Source organism: Misgurnus anguillicaudatus, chromosome 5, assembly GCF_027580225.2.
Source record: "Misgurnus anguillicaudatus chromosome 5, ASM2758022v2, whole genome shotgun sequence".
NCBI lineage: Eukaryota > Metazoa > Chordata > Actinopteri > Cypriniformes > Cobitidae > Misgurnus > Misgurnus anguillicaudatus.
In genome coordinates, this window is record NC_073341.2 from 40,499,692 (window position 1) to 40,518,849 (window position 19,158).

At 35.6% G+C, this 19,158-nt stretch overlaps 1 protein-coding gene across 2 annotated transcripts; it reads right to left on the minus strand.

Moving 5' to 3' along the window:
* Positions 1-1,174: 1,174 nt before the first annotated feature.
* Positions 1,175-15,166, minus strand: nr1h5 (nuclear receptor subfamily 1, group H, member 5). 2 transcript variants are annotated; one of them, XM_055168762.2, is made up of 11 exons: positions 14,279-15,166; positions 10,921-11,053; positions 7,305-7,652; positions 5,059-5,199; positions 4,686-4,834; positions 4,498-4,593; positions 3,235-3,322; positions 3,045-3,161; positions 2,859-2,948; positions 2,624-2,737; positions 1,175-1,555 (listed from the first exon to the last, which is right to left on the minus strand). In XM_055168762.2, the coding sequence occupies exons 2-11, from the start codon at positions 11,015-11,017 to the stop codon at positions 1,344-1,346; spliced, it is 1,452 nt and encodes a 483-aa protein (XP_055024737.2). In that variant the 5' UTR covers positions 11,018-11,053; positions 14,279-15,166; the 3' UTR covers positions 1,175-1,343. The 2 variants fall into 2 exon arrangements, with proteins under 2 accessions (XP_055024737.2, XP_055024738.2); XM_055168763.2 differs by having other exon boundaries at positions 1,175-1,552; positions 14,279-14,916.
* Between the last annotated feature and the right edge of the window lie 3,992 nt (positions 15,167-19,158).

Sequence of the window (19,158 nt, forward strand, 5' to 3'; positions counted from 1 at the left end):
CCAAACATTGCCCTAACGTTTTTTACCAAACGTTGCCCTAATGTAACGCACCAAACGTTGCCCTAACGTTACCTACCAAACGTTGCCCTAACGTAACGCACCAAACATTGCCCTAACATTACTTACCAAACGTTGCCCTAACGTATCTTACCAAACATTGGCCTAACCTAACGTTACTTAACAAACGTTTCCTTAACGTATCTTACCAAACGTTGGCCTAACGTATCTTACCAAACGTTGCCCTAACGTATCTTACCAAACGTTGCCCTAACGTATCTTACCAAACGTTGCCCTAACGTATCTTATCAAACGTTGCCCTAACGTATCTTACCAAACGTTGCCCTAACGTATCTTACCAAACGTTGCCCTAACGTATCGTACCAAACGTTGCCCTAACGTATCTTACCAAACGTTGCCCTAACGTATCTTACCAAACGTTGCCCTAACGTATCTTACCAAACGTTGCCCTAACGTATCTTACCAAACGGTGCCCTAACTTATCGTACCAATCGTTGCCCTAACGTTATTTACCAAACGTTGCCCTAACGTATCGTACCAAGCGTTGCCCTAACGTAACGTACCAAACGTTGCCCTAACATATCTTACCAAGCGTTGCCCTAACGTTATTTACCAAACGTTGCCCTAACGTATCTTACCAAACGTTGCCCTAACGTATCTTACCAAACGTTGCCCTAACGTATCTTACCAAACGTTGGCCTAACGTATCGTACCAAGCCTTGCCCTAACGTATCTTACCAAACGTTGCCCTAACGTATCTTACCAAACGTTGCCCTAACGTATCTTACCAAACGTTGCCCTAACGTATCTTACCAAACGTTGCCCTAACGTATCTTACCAAACGTTGCCCTAACGTATCTTACCAAACGTTTGCCTAATGTATCATATCAAACGTTGCCCTATCGTAACGTACCAAACGTTGCCCTAACTTAATGCACAAAAATGAAATTATATAAAAAATGAAATAACTATATAAATGTCTCTTTTCCGTGTTTAGTTGGAAATGTGTTATATGGTGCAGTGCAGAAATAATGCTAATAAACTTAGCATACCAATATACTTATTCGATTGGGTGAAAAATGATTTCATCAACATTATTATGACTACAAATAAATTTATAAAATTGAAAAACTGTATAATTTACAACAAAATGATAAAAAGTGAAAAGAAACATTTTATTCATTGCATGTAAGAATGTATATTTTTAGCTGAACTATATTTGCACATGGGTAGCCAACAGTACAATGAACCGGATTATTATTCTAAACAAAACTAAAAAACTGTATTGCAAAATAAACTAGATCTCATAAATCTCTTCTTCAGTCTCAGGACTGCATGTCCCAGGGTTGCTGTGGGAGAAGGGTGAGGTGATTGTGTTGTAAAGTTCTCAGTTCTGTCAGTCGACTGAGGAGTCGGGCGAAGCGTCTCGGGTCATGAGATCCTCCCTGACTGATGCAGCATAATCTGGACAGGAGCTCCAAAACAAACTCTTGTAAGCTCTCGACACAACCCACCGCTCTCAGAAAGGGCCTGTCTGCTTCACAACACAAGAAAAAACTTCGTTAAAGAAACGGTTCATTTCAAACTAAAAATAATACCCATTATTCTTGTCCTGAACTCTAAATATACCATCATGAGTCATATGTTTAGGCTCTGTGTACACCAAAGAGCTTAAATGCGTTTAGAAAATGCTGAGCGTTTTGGTTGCTTTAATACTTCTGTTTTGTTTTTAAGTCATTGGATAATGTGCTGGTTGGCTGGTGTGGTATTTGTCTCCTCCGCTGATTGAATCGACTGAATGAAAAGTGACATTAGCTGCGTTTTCATTACATATTTGCGCAAAACGTAAGCATTATTTTTTAAACATTGACAAAAAACTTTTGCGAAATTACGACATTTCCATTAATCGATGTTATGCAACTAAAGTGTCATTTTGTTCTCTCACGATAAGTCTGGGTGTAGGGTGAGAATTCTTTCTTGAACTAAGTGTTTCAGAAAAAAAACTTATTTCAAGATATTTTTTCTCACCCCATTGGCAGATTGTTTTGCTTGTTTTAAGCAATATTCACTTAAATTGTATATTTGTTTTTCTAAAAAGTAGACCTATTTTTTCTTGGGTCATTTTGCTCATGAAGAAAATGCATCTTAATTTAAGAATTTTTAGATATTTGAACTGAAAACAAGATAAAAATACTAAGTAAGAAAGTCATTTTTTTGTAGTGCATTTTCAATTTGCGCAATTTGAAGGGTAATGGCAATGCAGCTACAGACGAAAAAACAAAAAAAAACAATTTTCAACTCTCGGGGCTCAACTGCTACCATTTTTTTTAAGTGCACCCCTTTCATTGGAAACAATTGCAAACATACGCCAGCCGCAGGAAAAACACTCTGTGGACACAGGACCTTATACTTATTTACATTTGATGCATTTGGTAGTTGCTTTTATCCAAAGTGCATTCATATTATACATTTCATCAGTACGTGTAATCCATGGAAGTTTAAAACTATATGCATGATTTGATGTTTGGCCTACAAACAAATTTTCCTTAATATTCTAACATCAAACAATTCAATTGATAAAAGTTCATCATAATAACCTACAGACCTGAACACAATACCGCGGTTGCAGTTAGAAGTGCGTATTCAGCCTCGGTCACTGCTATGGCCACCATACTGTGGAGAAAGTTTACCACCGACCTCAAGAGCTCATCGTTCAGCCCTGATCAAGGATATATTACATCTTTAACAAAACCAAAACTTCAAGTTTAAGGCAATATAATGATGCAGCAATTTATCCGTCCATGCATGTAATTTGTACATGTTGAATATTAGATAACCACCTGAGTGTGTTGTTATCCTATGGTTGTTCCCAATCTTGGAAGTTTTCACCCAGTCGGAGTTTAAATTATTTAAACTTGCAGGGTGTAAAGCTAGTAAGAAACAATACAAATCATACTGATCAATTTGCAATTCAAATAGTTAAACAGAACAGTAATGCATATAGAGTAAGTATTGTATGTAAATACCAGCGCTGACACCGGTGGGGTTGTCTGAAAACTGCTGAGCGAGGAGCAGGAACATAACCTCAACCGAGGAGCTTGACAAGAGCGTGTTCTGATCAGAACTTTCCAAAAGCTCAAACCCTAAACACCACATCACACCAATTAGTTTTTGTTAAAACATGATTAGTGTATAGCATGTAGAGAGGAAACTAACCAGGTACACTCCTTGAAAACTGCAAAAGCTTCTCTGTTTGAGGTGGAGTTAAGTCCACACTGTTTGTTAAACTTGACCACATAGATATCTGGGGAAAGAAAGAGCATCTAAGCTGGAATTATATCTTCACAGCATTATTGCTTTATATTACAGTCATGCATTTGGCAGACGCTTTTATCCAAAGTGACAGCAATGAACTGTCAGAAAAAATGGTTCCTAGCTGTCAAAAAGTACACCTTAATCCTATCGAACCTAAAGAGTTCCTATTAGTTTCTCAGAGGTACATAAACCAAATGTATGATATCTGTTCCTAAATGGTATTAGGACCTTCTTAAAGTCCCCCTCTAAGCGATAATTTTATGGCAGTGTCCGAAATAGCCCCATTTAGCCTCATTCCCTTTGCTTATAAAGTCCACTTCAATGAATAAATGAAAACAAGTGAGTAAATTCAGACACTGTCGATTGTGTCAAAACACAGGAGTTCATTTGGGCCGCACCTCACAATAAAGTGTACACTTATTATTGCCGTGCATTACGGGATTAAATAAGTGCACTTGATACTTTTGGACACCATTACAAATGACTGTCCCCTCAAATAGTGCACTATTATAATAGGAGGTATTTCAGACACAACCTATCACTTATAACGCATTTTTTGGGCATAAATATGCGCATTAGTCCCCACTCTTTCGCTCCACCTCAGACCATAGATGTAAATGTACACAGATGCTACATTATTGGTCAGTTTCAGACACATAACTGCTAAGTCTGGTTTCACACAATGCATATGTGAATTGCACGTTCACAGCACTAATCTTTTAGCGCTGATGTTACAGGTGTGAACATCACCGAAGTCAAGCTAAAGCCGCTGGGTCCCATACACTCATTCATGTGTGATGATGTGATTAGTTAGATCAGGGTTCCCCAAATCAGGGTTGGAGCTAAACTCTGCAGTGCTCCGGCTTTCCAGGGTAAGATTTGGGGAATCCTGGGTTAGATGCTTATGACTTAGGAAACAAAGCCAATTTCAAACCGTGGGAAAGAGATTGTATTTTGGAAAACTCCAATTTTATGGAGAAAATAATGGTGTTGAATATTTATTTTGCACGTGATTTGTTTTAAAGCATATTAAAAACACCACACAGACATAAAAACCACAGGTGGCCCACTGACAGCTAGGGACTATTTTTTCTCACAGTCTTGCAATCGAATGACGTACGTGCTGTTAATGTATTCTCAATACAAAATAAAACATTGCAATACCTGGCAATTCATGTTGTCTTGAATAATGTATTTACGATACGCCTCCACAATTCTGTTCAGAATGCATTTCTGTTCTCTGGAGAAACCAGCTGTTACCTGTAAGCAGATTATTTATGAGGATCATGTTGTAGGAAGAATAAGTGAGATATAAAAGAGTTGTGTGGTTTCTATAGGAAGTATTGTTTCACCCGTGTGCTGAATCTGCTTGTCGATGAGACACTTCTGCTTTCAGAACATTCATCATCATCTTCAGGACTGTGTGTGGAGCCGTTGTGTCCTCTGTGTTTGGAGCCTTTTCTTAATCTCTTGGATTGACATTGAACCTCAGTAAGCAAACCTGAAAAAAGACAAGTTTACTTCATGTTAGTGTATTACTATGAAGAAGCTATTTTCAACCCAGCGTTGGGTCAAACCCAGCTGTTAGGTTAAGTTAAACCAGAAAATGTGTTTCACCCAACAATGGGTTAAAACAACCCAGCATAGGATAAATTACAACCCAAAGTTTTTTTTTTTTGTAAATAACCTATCTTTATTTTTTCTCGAGTGTTGTGTCAGTCTTACACTCTGCCAGCATCCCGACGGCTCTGCATTTGCGCAGTCTGCAGTCTTGACACTTTCTGCGCATGTACATGTCCATCTCGCAACTGCCGCCACTCTTGCAGCGGTACACAGCTTTTTTGGTCACGCTGCGTCTGAAGAAACCTGAATAAAGACAAAAACATTGTATATGCCTACTGAAAAATCTACCTAAGACCAGCATAAGCTGGTAGCTGGTTTTAGCTGGTTTACCTCCCAGCCTGACAAAGCTTAGTCCAGCTAGACCAGCTTAAAAATGGACCAAAACACAGCTAGACCAACTTGCTACACCAGTAAAACTAGTTTAAACCAAGCTGGGAGACCAGCTAAAACCAGCTCACCAGCTTATGCTGGTCTTAGCTGGATTTATCAGTAGGGATAACAAAACTGAGCACTGCTATTGGAGACAAAGCAACGCTTAATCAAAACACACACCGAAAAATTGCACATTTTTGCTCACACCTACAAAAGTGGCAATTTTAACATAAATTTTAACAATTTTGAGCTAAAACTTCACATATGCACTCTGGGGACACCAAATATTTATTTAACATCTTAAAAAGTCTTGTGAAATGTCCCCTTTAAAAGAACCAATCATTAATCAATTAAGACTGATGATTATCTAGGGGTGGGGCTTAGAGTCACGTGAGTAGCTGAAACAACCTCAAATAACATTTTAAGCACAATTTTAATAGCTTAAGAAGAAGAGTTATGGGCTGTTTCTCAATATGTGTTCTTCAGCGATCTTGCGTCCTCGTGTCCTCGCTCTACGTCATCATTAATGGTCGAAGTTCATTCCAATTCTCAAGAACGCAAGGACAGAGGACGCATGAAAATACCCGGATGTGTTCTTGATATCGAGGATGCATCGAGTGCAGACTTGCTGAAATCGCTTTACGCCCCAGAAGTCATTGCGGCAAAACTTCCGAGTTCGTTCTTCCAAGGTCGCCTGGCAAGACCGATCTCCACGAGGACGCAAGTCCGTTCTTTGCGTTCTTGGAATTGAGAAACAGCCATGGTACAGTTGGTGTCATGTTAAATTGTTGGTCAAAATATTGTGTTTATTTGTGATTTTAGAGATATATCTATCTTTCTCAAGTACATAGGACTGTAGTCTTGAATTACTGAAATAAAGGCGCTGCAAAGATGGCCGCCGAGTGGCATGACTTCCCTTATGGGACTTGAAAAGTGGGATATGAATTTAGACCCTATGCATTTTTAAGTTAGTTTTGTGACATTTGACTTTTAACATTTAAAGTGACTTTTTACACTGCAAAAATGACTTTCTTAATTAGTATTTTTGTCTTGTTTTCAGTACAAATATAAAAAAATGTGAATTCGTGCTTAAGACAAACAAAAAAAATGTGTTAAGCAAAAAATCTGAACTTAATTTTAAGGAACAGTATGTAAGAAATTTATATCAATTAATCATAAAATGGTCCTGATATGTCACTAGAAATTAAGAAATCATTTTCATTTCAAATACTTACATCACTGACAACAGTGGACCGACCAGGATATTGTCATTAAAAAAGTGGAGTTGCAGCCCTCAACTGATGTTTAAGTTGTCATGTTGTGTATTGGCCACCAGTTGTGAGATTGCAGTACCAGTTTTAGCCACAATCTTATATACATACTGTTCCTTTAAGAAAAAAAATCTTACCCCATTGGCAGATTTTTTTTGCTTGTTTTATACGGAGCCCCTAAGGGGCCAAGTAGCAAAAATTAAATAAAGTTTAGTTTCGCGTGTGCACATGAAACTATCGCGTGCGCACGCGTGTGCAGTACTTTCACATGCGCTCGCGAAAGTTTCACGTGAGCACGCAAAACTAAACTTTAAAAAATAATTCTGCACATGAAAGTTTCACGTAAGCACATGAAACTAAACTTTAGATTTTTTCCAACGTCACCTTAGGGGCTCGGTAGTTTTAAGCACAAATTCACTTAAATTGTATATTTTTGTCAAAAATTCTAAGGTAATTTTGCTCATCAAGAATTTTATTTAAGAATTTGATATTTGTACTGAAAACAAGACAAAAAGACTAAGTAAGAAAGTAAAGAATTGAAATATCATTTTGTACTTACAGACTTTTATCTAATTTTTCAGAATGAAAAAAGTCCAGCCACTGATTTTTGACAGAAGTAAATACCCTACATTCAGGAATGAAGTACATGGATGTTGTCCATTCTCTAATGCAGTTTACTTTCTAACACACTGTGATCATTCGTACCTTTGCAACCCTCACAGGTGAGGGCATTATAGTGATATCCCGAGGCTTTATCACCACAAACCACACACAGTTCATCCTGGCCCTTTACCCGAGCGCCATGTCCCATCCTTGATCTTTTCATCAGGGGAATGCTGACGATGCTGCCCCGTCCTGGGCTTTGGACCTCCCCGTCTGGTTCACAGGTGTACTCGAAGCACTGATGGCCGTACGGATAGGGTGGGTTACACGGTTGAACGTTTGGCGAGCCGTACATGGAGAACTGCACGGGGCTAAACAGCTGCTGGCCATAGATGGGACTTTGCAGATCCTGATCCTGGTAAGAGCAGCCCAACGGATCCACAAGAACATCTGCAGCGAGAACATCAGAGGAACATCTTGAGACACATCTCTAGTGGTTTCATATAACAGAAGAAATCTCTTCCATTTTCACACGATTCTAGAATTACCTAAAGACTCTTGTGAGGCCACTGGGACATCATAAAAAAAGCCAGAGCAAGACCTTTTGAATCTTTTCTGTCTCTGGAAACAGGATGCAGCTGAAGAGGTTACAGTTTTGGTTTTTTACTGAATGAAGTCTCTGTAATGTCGTTTTTCATTTTTTTGTTGGATGGAGGGTTGTGAAGATGGATTTTAGATTTGAGACCCTCCATTGAGAGACAAACGTCACTGCTGGCAGAATTTTGAAGCACATCTGTGCAGGCAAGAATAGTTTTCCCTTATGAACTGTTGTTATAATGTGAATGGACAAATAAAACTACATTTAAATGTTTTGAAAATAAGTCAAGAATCCCTGCTGTGGGTTTATTGAGTGTTTGGGTGAACTAATGAGTTAAGTCTTAAGTCTGAGTTAATCTTTTTCTCTGTCCAAGTTGTCCATCATTATTCCAAATCTATCCGGTAGTCTATCGCGTGGCCTTCACTTCTGTCTTTCTCACAGATGGTTTATGTCCTGATAAGACTCGAACATCCCTATTCTGTGTTAGCGTCTGTTTGTAAACCACTAAAGTTTTCTGTAAACATTCGTGTTGGTTAGAAGCTTTGCTAAAATATAATCTGTGACGGGCCAGTCCATTCAACATAGTGACACCGGAAAAGAAATTACAGAATATAACTGAGAATTTATCTATTTTTAATTGGGTTATGAAATGTTTCTGAGCACTTATTAAAAATAAACACTGAAAAAATGACTTTCTTGCTTGCTATTTTTGTCTAGTTTTTAATAGAAATATCTAAAAATTCTTAAATTAAGATGCTTTTTCTTGATGAGCAAAATGACCCAAAAAAATTAGTCTAGTTTTTAGACAAAAAATATACAATTTAAGTGAATTTGTGCATAAAACAGGCAAAAAAATCTGCCATTGGGGTAAGAAAAAAAAATCTTGAAATAAGATTTATTTTTTCTTAAACACTTAACTCCAGCTAAATTTTCTCACCCCATTGGCAGATATGTTTGCTTCTTCAAGCACAAATTCACCTAAACTGTATATTTTGTCTATAAACTAGACTCATTTTCTTAGGTCATTTTGCTCATTAAGAAAATGCATCTTAATTTAAGAATTCTTAGATATTTCTACTGAAAAGACGACAAAATACTAAGTTAGAAGTCATTTTTTGCAGTGATAAGGTTCATGATGCCATAGAAGAATCATTTTTTGCTCCATAAAAAAACAACATCTGAACAACCTTTTCTAATGCACAAAAGCTTCTCTGTTGTGAACAAAGTTATTTATAAGAAATCATTATTTAATGAACATTTGACTGAATGGTTGTTTGAGGAACAAAAAGAATTGTTCTCACTGTAAAAAAAATGCAGCCAAGTTCAATTCAATCTACTATTTTAAGTTTTTACCTGTGATAAGTTGACATAACTTAAACTGAGTTCAACAATTTCAACTTGTTAAGTTGAAGTAAAATAAAAATACATGTTGATTTTATAAGCATAGATTTTATATTTATTTTAAACAGATCTTTCATGTGCATTTCATGTCCTATTACACACAATCTTAAAAAGAAAGGTTTCCAAAAATGGAGTACATCAGGTTGTATAGTTTCATAAAAAAACGTAGTGAAGCAAAAAAATTTCATCTAAAAAAGTAGTGAAGAAAGGTACACTGCAAAAAAAGATTTTTTTTAAACAAGCAAAAAAATCTGCCAATGGGGTAAGCAAAAAAATCTTGAACATTTTTCTTAAACACCAAATTCAAGAAAAATTCTAAAAATTAGCTTACCCCACTAGCAGATTTTTCTGCTTGTTTTATGCACAAAATCACTTAAATTTAATATTTATAATACTTATTTTCTTGGGTCGTTTTGCTCATCAAGAAATAGCTTATTTAAGAATTTTTAGATCTTTTTACTGAAAACAAGACAAAAATACTTAGAATTTTTTTCTTGAAAATCATTTTTTGCAGTGTACAGACTATAAGAAGAAAGAAAGGGTTTTTTGGGAACCAAAAATGGGTTTTCGTGCATTGGTGCAAGGAACCCTTAATTCTTAAAACAAACGGTTCTACAAAAGGTTCTTCACAGCGAAGCCATAAAAAAACATTTTTGTTTCCCTGAAAAACCTTTCTAAAAATCCAAAAAACATTTCTGTCTTACGTTTTAGAGTTGTAGGAACTTTTTCCACTTCAAAGAAGCTTTCATGAAGCAGAAAGGTCCTTTGTGAAACCATACAGCCAAAATGGTTTTATAAAATCACATATTTGTATAGTGACTACAAGTATTGTATGATGGCTTAAGACAAAAAAGCAAAATGCATAGTTAGAAAATAGTTGAATAAATGAAAATGCAAGGTGCAGTTTTGATCCTCCAACTTTGTTACCAGCCTAGATTTTTAACCACAAGTATGCATGTCAATCAAATTAAATGATATGTGACCCTGTCAATGAAATTCAGGTTAAAGTTTCATAATGAATACTTTATTTGGCATCAAAGTTTCATTTCTATCTTTAACATGACTTTACTCAGTCAATATATTAAAGATTATATTTCCACAGAATGTTCTTTACATTATGTATGATGAGTTTATGTAGAAAACTGGGTCACAGATACATACATACACTGCAAAAAATGACTGTCTTACTTAGTATTTTTGTCTTGTTTTCTAAAATAAATATCTGAACATTCTTAAATTGAGATACATTTACTTGGTAAGCAAGTGGCTTAGGATATTACATCTTGTTTATTTAAATAAATGATTAAAATTAAGAAATTTTTACTTAAAACAAGTCAAAATGTCTGCCAGTGCAGTAAGAAAAATCAACTTAATTCCAGTTTCAACTTAATTCAGTAAACTTAATTTAAGTTGATTTTTCTTACCGCACTGGCAGACATTTTGACTTGTTTTAAGTAAAAATGTCTTAATGTCTTTAATCATTTATTTCAATAAACAAGACTTAATATCTCAAGCCACTTGCTTACCAAGTAAATGTATCTCAATTTAAGAATGTTCAGATATTTATTTTAGAAAACAATACAAAAATACAAAGCAAGACAGTCATTTTTTGCAGTGTACATAAATATATACACATTCCGATAAACTCATTGACTTCAATATTGCAATTTTATTGAAAAATAAAGCAATGTTGAAAGATATAACAGAGTGTAATCTTACCATAGTACTGAGGCGGCTCTGTTATGTCAAACGTGTCAGATGCAGAAAGGTAGCTGCTGATAGACATGCTCATACCCGGATCTGTCCCCTCTCTCATCTGAACCGTCTGATCGTCCCGTTTCAAAGAAGACGTCTGGAGCAAAATAAGCACAAGAACGTGAGGATCTTGATCTACTGCCTTCACTACATTTCTTTATTTTAGGGCTCTGACAACAACAAGCTCTCCAGCCCCAGAGTTAGATCGGCTATTTTAGGCATCGCTGTCACAAAAAGGTTATGACAGAACACAGCGACGGCTGTGGAGATCTCGTCTGTGCTCCTCTGAGAGGAGATGAAGAACGGCGACTGTGAGAATAAGACCACAGATGAGACCCGGGTGTCCTAACAGCTGCTTTGGCAGGACTTTTACAGAAAAAAAGGTCTCACTAGGAGTAGGAAGCTATTTTAATAAATAATGGTAAGCACACAGTTGATGGTACTCATTGACTTCCACAGTAGGAAAAACAAATATTATGGATACCGTTAAACTATCTTCCTTGGGGTGGAACTCATGAGGGTGACAGAAGTTTCATTTTTGGGTCAACTATCCCTTTAACCTTTACACCTGGTCACATTCCTATAAACCAAACAAGGATGCTGTTTAAGGGACACTTGTCATGATTCACATTAAATTCATCTCAATTTTAAGTCCTCGTTTCATTTATCTGAACTTTGAGGATCTCAGTGTTCTGTGTGGCAATGTGGAATTTGCTCGTTTTTTTCCCAAGAGGAAAAGACGGAGTGACATTCGGCTCATCTCTGGAGTTTTAGGGAGTGTTTATACACACTGTGTTTGCCACAGCTCTGTTTGTCATGCAGTTAATCTTTGACACTGAAAAGATTCAGGATCGTAGAAATCTAACCTTCCCACCCTACAGACCCCACGCAGGGGGACAGGCTTTCCTGAAACCCTCAAACACACACGCACGCAACTCACTGTGTTGATATAAACAACAGTTGTGTTGTTGTGGTAGCATTTTTAGATGCCCTGCGCATAAACAGCTTGATCTCATTTGGGGTTTCGTTAGTTCAGTGTCGAAATAGATATCATTAATGTCTTTGAGATTCAAGGGAGGAACATCCATCACAATGAAAAATCTCCAATGCTGACAAATGGACCTTTATGAACTCTACGGACCGCTTCACTGCAGAAGGAAGGCATTAATAAGATGCAAATGCAAATAGACATGATTTCAGTGTATCACAATTGTTTGTTAAAGGTTTTACATAGGAGAACAGCCCAGGTGAAAAACTTGTACACTTCCATAGTGTACTTAAAGTGCTTAATTTTCGCACACTAATTTTGTACTTAATATACTAAAAGTTCATCTTTAGTACTTCTTAAGATGCTCTTAAGACTATCTAAGTTCAATTTTAAGTTCTAACTAAAATGTGCTAAAAATGTATTTAAAAAATTTATTTAGGTACAACTTGTATTAAACCTGAACCCATCCTTGTATGAAAGTTGAGTTCAAGCTCAATACTGATGTTAACTAAATACATCTTTTAATCCAGAGATAGTATGTTAAAAGTGCATTTTAGTTCATATTCATGGTGTCTCAAAATAGCACAAATAAGTACACTTAGATAATCTTAAGAACATCTTTAAGAAGTACTAAAGAATGAATTTTTAGTATACAAAATTAGTGTGTGAAAATAAAGCATTTTAAGTACACAATAGAAGTGTACTAGTTTTTCACCTGGGAGGTTTCATTAAAATGGGGGAAAATGGTTACTAAAGCCAGAACACATCAACCAATGTCAACTCATCCAGAAGGTTTAAAAAGAAAAAGTTGTTGAACATCTATGAATTTCTGATACTTTTCAGACAAAAAAGATGAATTTGTGCAGTCAGACGTGTTCTTAATTTAATAAATGTCTAACTTTTCCTGAGAATTTTTACCACTAATGGCCTTCGAGGTCTAAATTCTTTTCAAAGTTTTCACACAAAATAAATCATTAATGGAATGTTAAAGAGCTAAATTCCACACATTCCCATCTTTGATCAACAAAATAAACATCTGTATATACATCAGCAATAACCCGGCAAGCAATAACCATCATTTCACCATCTAGGTTAACTATAGAGACGATATAGTTTGGCTTTATAAGTAACTCACTTCAAGACAAAATAAACTTGAATTTGGTCTTTTTTCTGTCAAAATAACCCGCGAGATGTCTGATGAAAGCAAATGAAAGCCGTTTCATTTATTAATTTATTCATTTTTAGGCTATGGTTAAACAAATTTTCACTGACAGTCCAAAATTTGCTTTGTTTTAGCCTTGACATCTGGGCTGTTTTTGGATGGCTATTGGACATCATATCAACGCAAAATTGCTTGCTGGGACGTCTCTTTTTTCACTGAAATTGATAGAAATTCATCTCTTTGAATGGGTCAGTCATTGTGTTATCATGTTTGCTGTTCGTCTGCAGTTGTCTGTCCTGCACAGCACCATGTTTACAGATTGGAGTAGAAAATCAGACTCTTAGATCAGACGGCCTTGCGAGGGGAGGTGTCAGACTAAAGTCCAAAAGCTGCTGAATGGTACGATTATCAGCAACAGTGTATCAGGCCTGACTGACGCAAGTCAACTAGTATCACTCAAAATAAGCTCTGATCATGAAAATGTAAAGTATCCACATAAAAACACAAACTAATGAAGTCTTTTCTCACCAAATGGCAACTTATACAATGAGTTCTCTGTCACAAAACACATGAAATAATACTGAAATGTCTTGAAAAATAATTATGTTCTTGATTTTTTAAGCTATTCACAAAATTTCTCAAAAAAGACGTAAAAAAGCTGTCACTGGGGTGCTACCCTTTTAAAACGTACACCTTTGTCCCTACAGGGTGCATATTAGTACCTCAAAGATACCTAAATGGTACATAATAGGACTTTTATAGAGGGTACCGTCCCAGTGCAGAACCCAATGACAAAATCTTAGTCTGAGATCAATCATGCATATGAACAAATATGAAGGTAAATCATTAAAACACTGCAGCGCCAACAATCAACAATCTTAAAAATAAAGGTGCCATAGAAGAACCATTTTTGGTTCTCCAAAGAACCGTTCAGTCAAAGGAGCTTAAATAAAAACCCTTTTAATAGCCTGAAGAACTTTTCCAATACAATGAGGTATATTTTAGAAAGACATTAGCCCATAATTATTTCAATACAGGCCTGACAAATAAAATACGTAACAGTCAAGATTACTACTCTCTCTTTCATGAAGTGCATCATTCGATGATTTTTAGGTCATATTAAAATATTTAAACTAAATATATGTACAGACAACTGATTTTTGTGTACTCACCAACTCTGATGCGTTGCGTGTGCTGGATCTCAGCTTGTCTCGCCTCTTACATGTGTGATGTTGACAGCAGTTCAACCCCTGACGTCTAACATTTGCCAAATACACACATGCGCAGAACAAACAGCTCCCGTCCAACACAAACCATTAATTCAAATACGTACCAGTACGTGTCTTCGGTCTCAGTTTAAACACTGGGGCACAAAGTCGATAACGTCGTCCTGTAACACATTGGGCCATTAGATAAGTGCACCATTACGACTGTAAGATCAGCTCTGGTGTCAGTGAGAAACGCTTCTGGGAGTTTCCTACAACTGTAGCAAATCTCAGAGCTGATATCTGACAGTCTGGGCCTGTTGGACACAAATTGGGAGGCGTTTGGGTTAAGTAATGACTGACTTTAAGAAAGTAAGATAGAAAGATGTGAATGAGCGGACTCATTAGGACATTCCCAGCACTCCAGTGTTTATAAACAGACCCAGTTCATCCATCTGATGGATGAGTGCGTCTCTCACTATCTCTCCGGTTCTTCCTGCTGAGCCTCCGAGAACGTTCGTGCCTCAGCCAGGATTACACAACCAACCTAACACACTCCCACATTCTCGGTGACACTACACAATTCAGCTGGACACACGCAACTGCACATAACCCCATCATCTCTCGTATAAGCCCCCCTTCACTCTGTGTGTGGGCCCTTCACGTCTTTCGCTGGGGCAGAGGGGACATTCAGTGGGTTACAGACCCACCCTGATGCTCTTAACTCACAGGATGTTAATGACAGTGACCGGTTTAATGAGGAAAAACAACACTTGTGTGCTTTCCAGGACCGACCAAATGACCTGTTGGGTCGCAAATGAAGAATGTGTCGTAGGCCGTTCCAAAATCTAGGGAGCATTTTAGGGTTTGAACGTTGGTGGCCTATCAGCACAAAAAAGACATTTGTAAGCCATATTTTAATGAAATAACAATTAAAATAAACAAAACAACTTTTCAGATGACATCATCTAGGTTAGGGGTGTCAAACTCAATTTCATCCTGGGCCACATTAACATTGCAGTTGCTCTCAAAAGGACGATTGTGTTTGTAAGACTATATGATACTTACTCAAGTGTGAGCCTAATCTTCAGACTTTACCTCTTAAACAGCATAATTTAATAAATTCCCAATGGATAAAATTAAGTCCTGAAACCTTTTAACATTAATATGGAAGCCCATTTCCGCCACATAAGAAAAAAATCATGCCCAGGTAAATCATAATTATGAGATAAAAAATCTAAATTATGACAATTAAAGTTTGACTTTTTATATCATCAGTTTGACTTTTTCTTATAATTTTGACTTTTAAAGTCATAATTTCATCATAATTTTGACATTTTACTTCAAGGTGCAATTTGTAAGATATTTGCAGTAAAATGTCCAAAAACCACTATGCAGGCCAGTGTTATATATTTTGTCCAGCTGATTACTATCAATATCTGTAACGTTTTCAACTACTTGTAAATCGTGAGAAAATTTCCATTCAAAACATTGTTACGGGGCAGTGCAGTCTCCTGTCAATGACGTTAATATCCATGTGGCCCTCTGTCACCGCCTTTAGTTACGTAAAAACCACATGACAACAGTGGTCGAGTTTGAAAAAATAAAATGGTGGCCAAGGAAGCGACTGGAGCTCAAATTTAGTGTAAATAAAGGTATATTTTCACTTTTTACACATTTTAATTGCATTTCTAGCGAGAAATTAGTATTGTAGTTTTCAAATATGTGATTAGTTATCACAAAGGCGCTCTCTGTTTATATTTCAAACACGCTGCCTTTGAAGTGCATCCGAAAACCTTTCTCTGAGCTGCCATCAGGCCTCCGAAGTCATTTCCTCATGAGGCAGCAAGGCAACAAGTCACTGCCTTGAGTTTTCGGACGTAGCCAGTGTCGTGGACAAATGCGGAACTATGCGTTAGCGCCTGTCAGGCTACGCGCTTGCTTATGGACTTAAGGATTAAGGTACTCTTTACCGTCTGCCGCTGGTTGTGTCAGCAAACCAAACGACCCAAGAAGAGTTTGGAACAAAACGAGAGAAACATTGAGGATCAATTTGGTGTTGCGTTATATGGATAGAGAGAGCTTCGCGACAACATTTAACTAGACAGAGATTCTGATCCTGTTTGACTTGATTACCTTATCCGTCAACGTGATTTCTCGTTCGCGTCTGATTGATGGCCATCAGCGGTTGAGTTAAAGACTACAAATCCCATAATTCCACGCTGCTTCTGAGCGTCATTAAACAACGTCATTGTTATTGATTTAATCTGGCGCCATCTAGCGACACAGATAATACAAATTGCATCTTTTATAATTATGAGTGTTTATCTCATAATTTTGACGTTTACAGTTAACATATCATCATAATTTTGACTTTTTATCTCATAATTTTGACTTTTAATGTCATACTTTTACAGTCATAATTTCGTCATAATTTTGACATTTTATCTCATAATTGTGATTTTTTTATTTCATAATTTTGACTTTTACAGTCATAATTTCGTCATAATTTTGACTTTTTATCTCATAATTTAGATTTTTTATTCAATTCAATTCAATTTTATTTATATAGCGCTTTTCACAATTAGTAATTGTTTCAAAGCAGCTTTACATTAATAAAACAGTGAAAAGCTCAGAAAATCGACAGATAGCACAACATAATACACGATAGCATAAGCAGCTAAATTTGCTGCGGCAATGAATCAACATTATAAGCGAGCATATTACTAATGTAACGTATAAAAGAGGGTGCTAAGTTAAGCCCAAGAAGGCTGCCTCCCCGGGTTGAAAAATCCCCTAGGAGAAAAAAAACCTGGACTTTTTAGCCGGGTAAATAAAAAAGTCCTAGGAGGGAAAAACCCTTGGGATATATATGTAAACGCAAAAGGAGATTAAGCGGGTTCTGCCTGTGGTCGACTTTATTCTCATAATTTTGACTTTTACAGCCATAATTTCATCATAATTGTGACTTTTTATCTCATAATTTTGACTTTTTATCATTTGAATCTCTTGGTGACTGTAAGAACAAATTCAAAACGAAAAGGTGACAGAGCGTTTTCTCGAGTTGGTCCCATATTGTGGAATGAACTCCCCTACATGATTAGGTCAGTAAAGTCGCTGGCTGTGTTTAAGTCACTGTTGAAGACACATTTATTAGAGGTAGCATGGGGGCCAGTCGGAAGCGACTTGGCCATTGTGTGAAAGTGTGAAAATCTGTTGTTGTCTCTTGTTTTTATGTTGTCTCTTGTTTGTTTATGTTTTCTTAAACTGCATTGTTTGTATCTATGTTTTTTTAAGTGTTTTAGCTTGTCGTTTGTGAAGCACCTTGGGCAACTTCTGTTGTATTATGTGTGCTATATAAATAATAAAAAACAAACAAACAAACATAATTTAGATTTTTTTAAGTGTTATAATTATGACTTTTTATCTCATAATTTTGACTTTTACAGTCATAATTTTGTCATAATTGTGACATTTTATCTCATAATTTTGACTTTTACAGTCATAATTTCGTCATAATTTTGACATTTTATGTCATAATTTTGACTTTTACAGTCATAATTTCATCATAATTGTGACATTTTATCTCATAATTATGACTTTTACAGTCATAATTTTAAGTTTTTATCTCAGAATTTTGACTTTAAAGTCATAATTTAGATTTTTTAAATCTTATAATTATGACTTTTTATCTCAGAATTTTGACTTTACAAGTCATATTTTCGTCATAATTATGACGTTGTATCTCATGATTAGGACTTTAAAGTCATAATTTCATTATGATTAGGACTTTTTATCTCATGACTTCATCATAATTGTGACATTTATCTCATAATTATGACTTTTACAGTCATAATTTTGACTTTTTATCTCAGAATTTTGACTTTTAAAGTCATAATTTAAATGTTTTAATCTTATAATTATGACTTTTTATCTCAGAATTTTGACTTTTAAAGTCATAATTTCTTCATAATTTTGACATTTTACTTCATAATTATGACTTTTACAGTCATAATTTTGTCATAATTGTGACATTTTCTCTCATAATTTTGACTTTTCATCTCATAATTTTGAATTTTAGAGTCAAAATTTAGATTTTTTTAAATCTTATAATTATGAGTTTTTCTCTCAAAATTTTGACTTTACAAGTCATATTTTCGTCATAATTATGACTTTGTATCTCATGATTAGGACTTTAAAAGTCATAATTTCATTATGATTAGGACTTTTTATCTCATGACTTCATCATAATTGTGACATTTATCTCATAATTATGACTTTTACAGTCATAATTTTGACTTTTTATCTCAGAATTTTGACTTTTAAAGTCATAATTTAAATGTTTTAATCTTATAATTATGACTTTTTATCTCAGAATTTGGACTTTTAAAGTCATAATTTCTTCATAATTTTGACATTTTACTTCATAATTATGACTTTAACAGTCATAATTTTGTCATAATTGTGACATTTTCTCTCATAATTTTGACTTTTCATCTCATAATTTTGAATTTTAGAGTCAAAATTTAGATTTTTTAAAATCTTATAATTATGAGTTTTTCTCTCAAAATTTTGACTTTAAAGTCATATTTTCGTCATAATTATGACTTTGTATCTCATGATTAGGCCTTTTATCTCATGATTAGGACTTTTAAAGTCATAATTTCATAATGATTAGGGTTTTTTATCTCATGATTTCGAGCATGATTTTTTTTTATGTGGCGGAAATGGGCTTCCATGCATTTAATTATGCAGTGCAAAGAAAATGCTTTGATTGTAACGTGTTGAGTTTGTAGAAAGAGTGTAAAGAAAGAAAACATGTGTTAGCATAACAACAGCAAAACATG

Bases quoted from the DNA above. Each gene is read 5' to 3' on its own strand.
- nr1h5 (XM_055168762.2), bottom strand. From the start codon at position 11,017: ATGAGAGAGGGGACAGATCCGGGTATGAGCATGTCTATCAGCAGCTAC. The intron at 3,162-3,234 runs GTTAGTTTCCTC...TGTGGTGTTTAG, and splicing joins GTTTTCAAGGAGTGTACCTG to GGTTTGAGCTTTTGGAAAGT. The intron at 2,738-2,858 runs GTGGTTATCTAA...ATCCTTGATCAG, and splicing joins TAGGATAACAACACACTCAG to GGCTGAACGATGAGCTCTTG.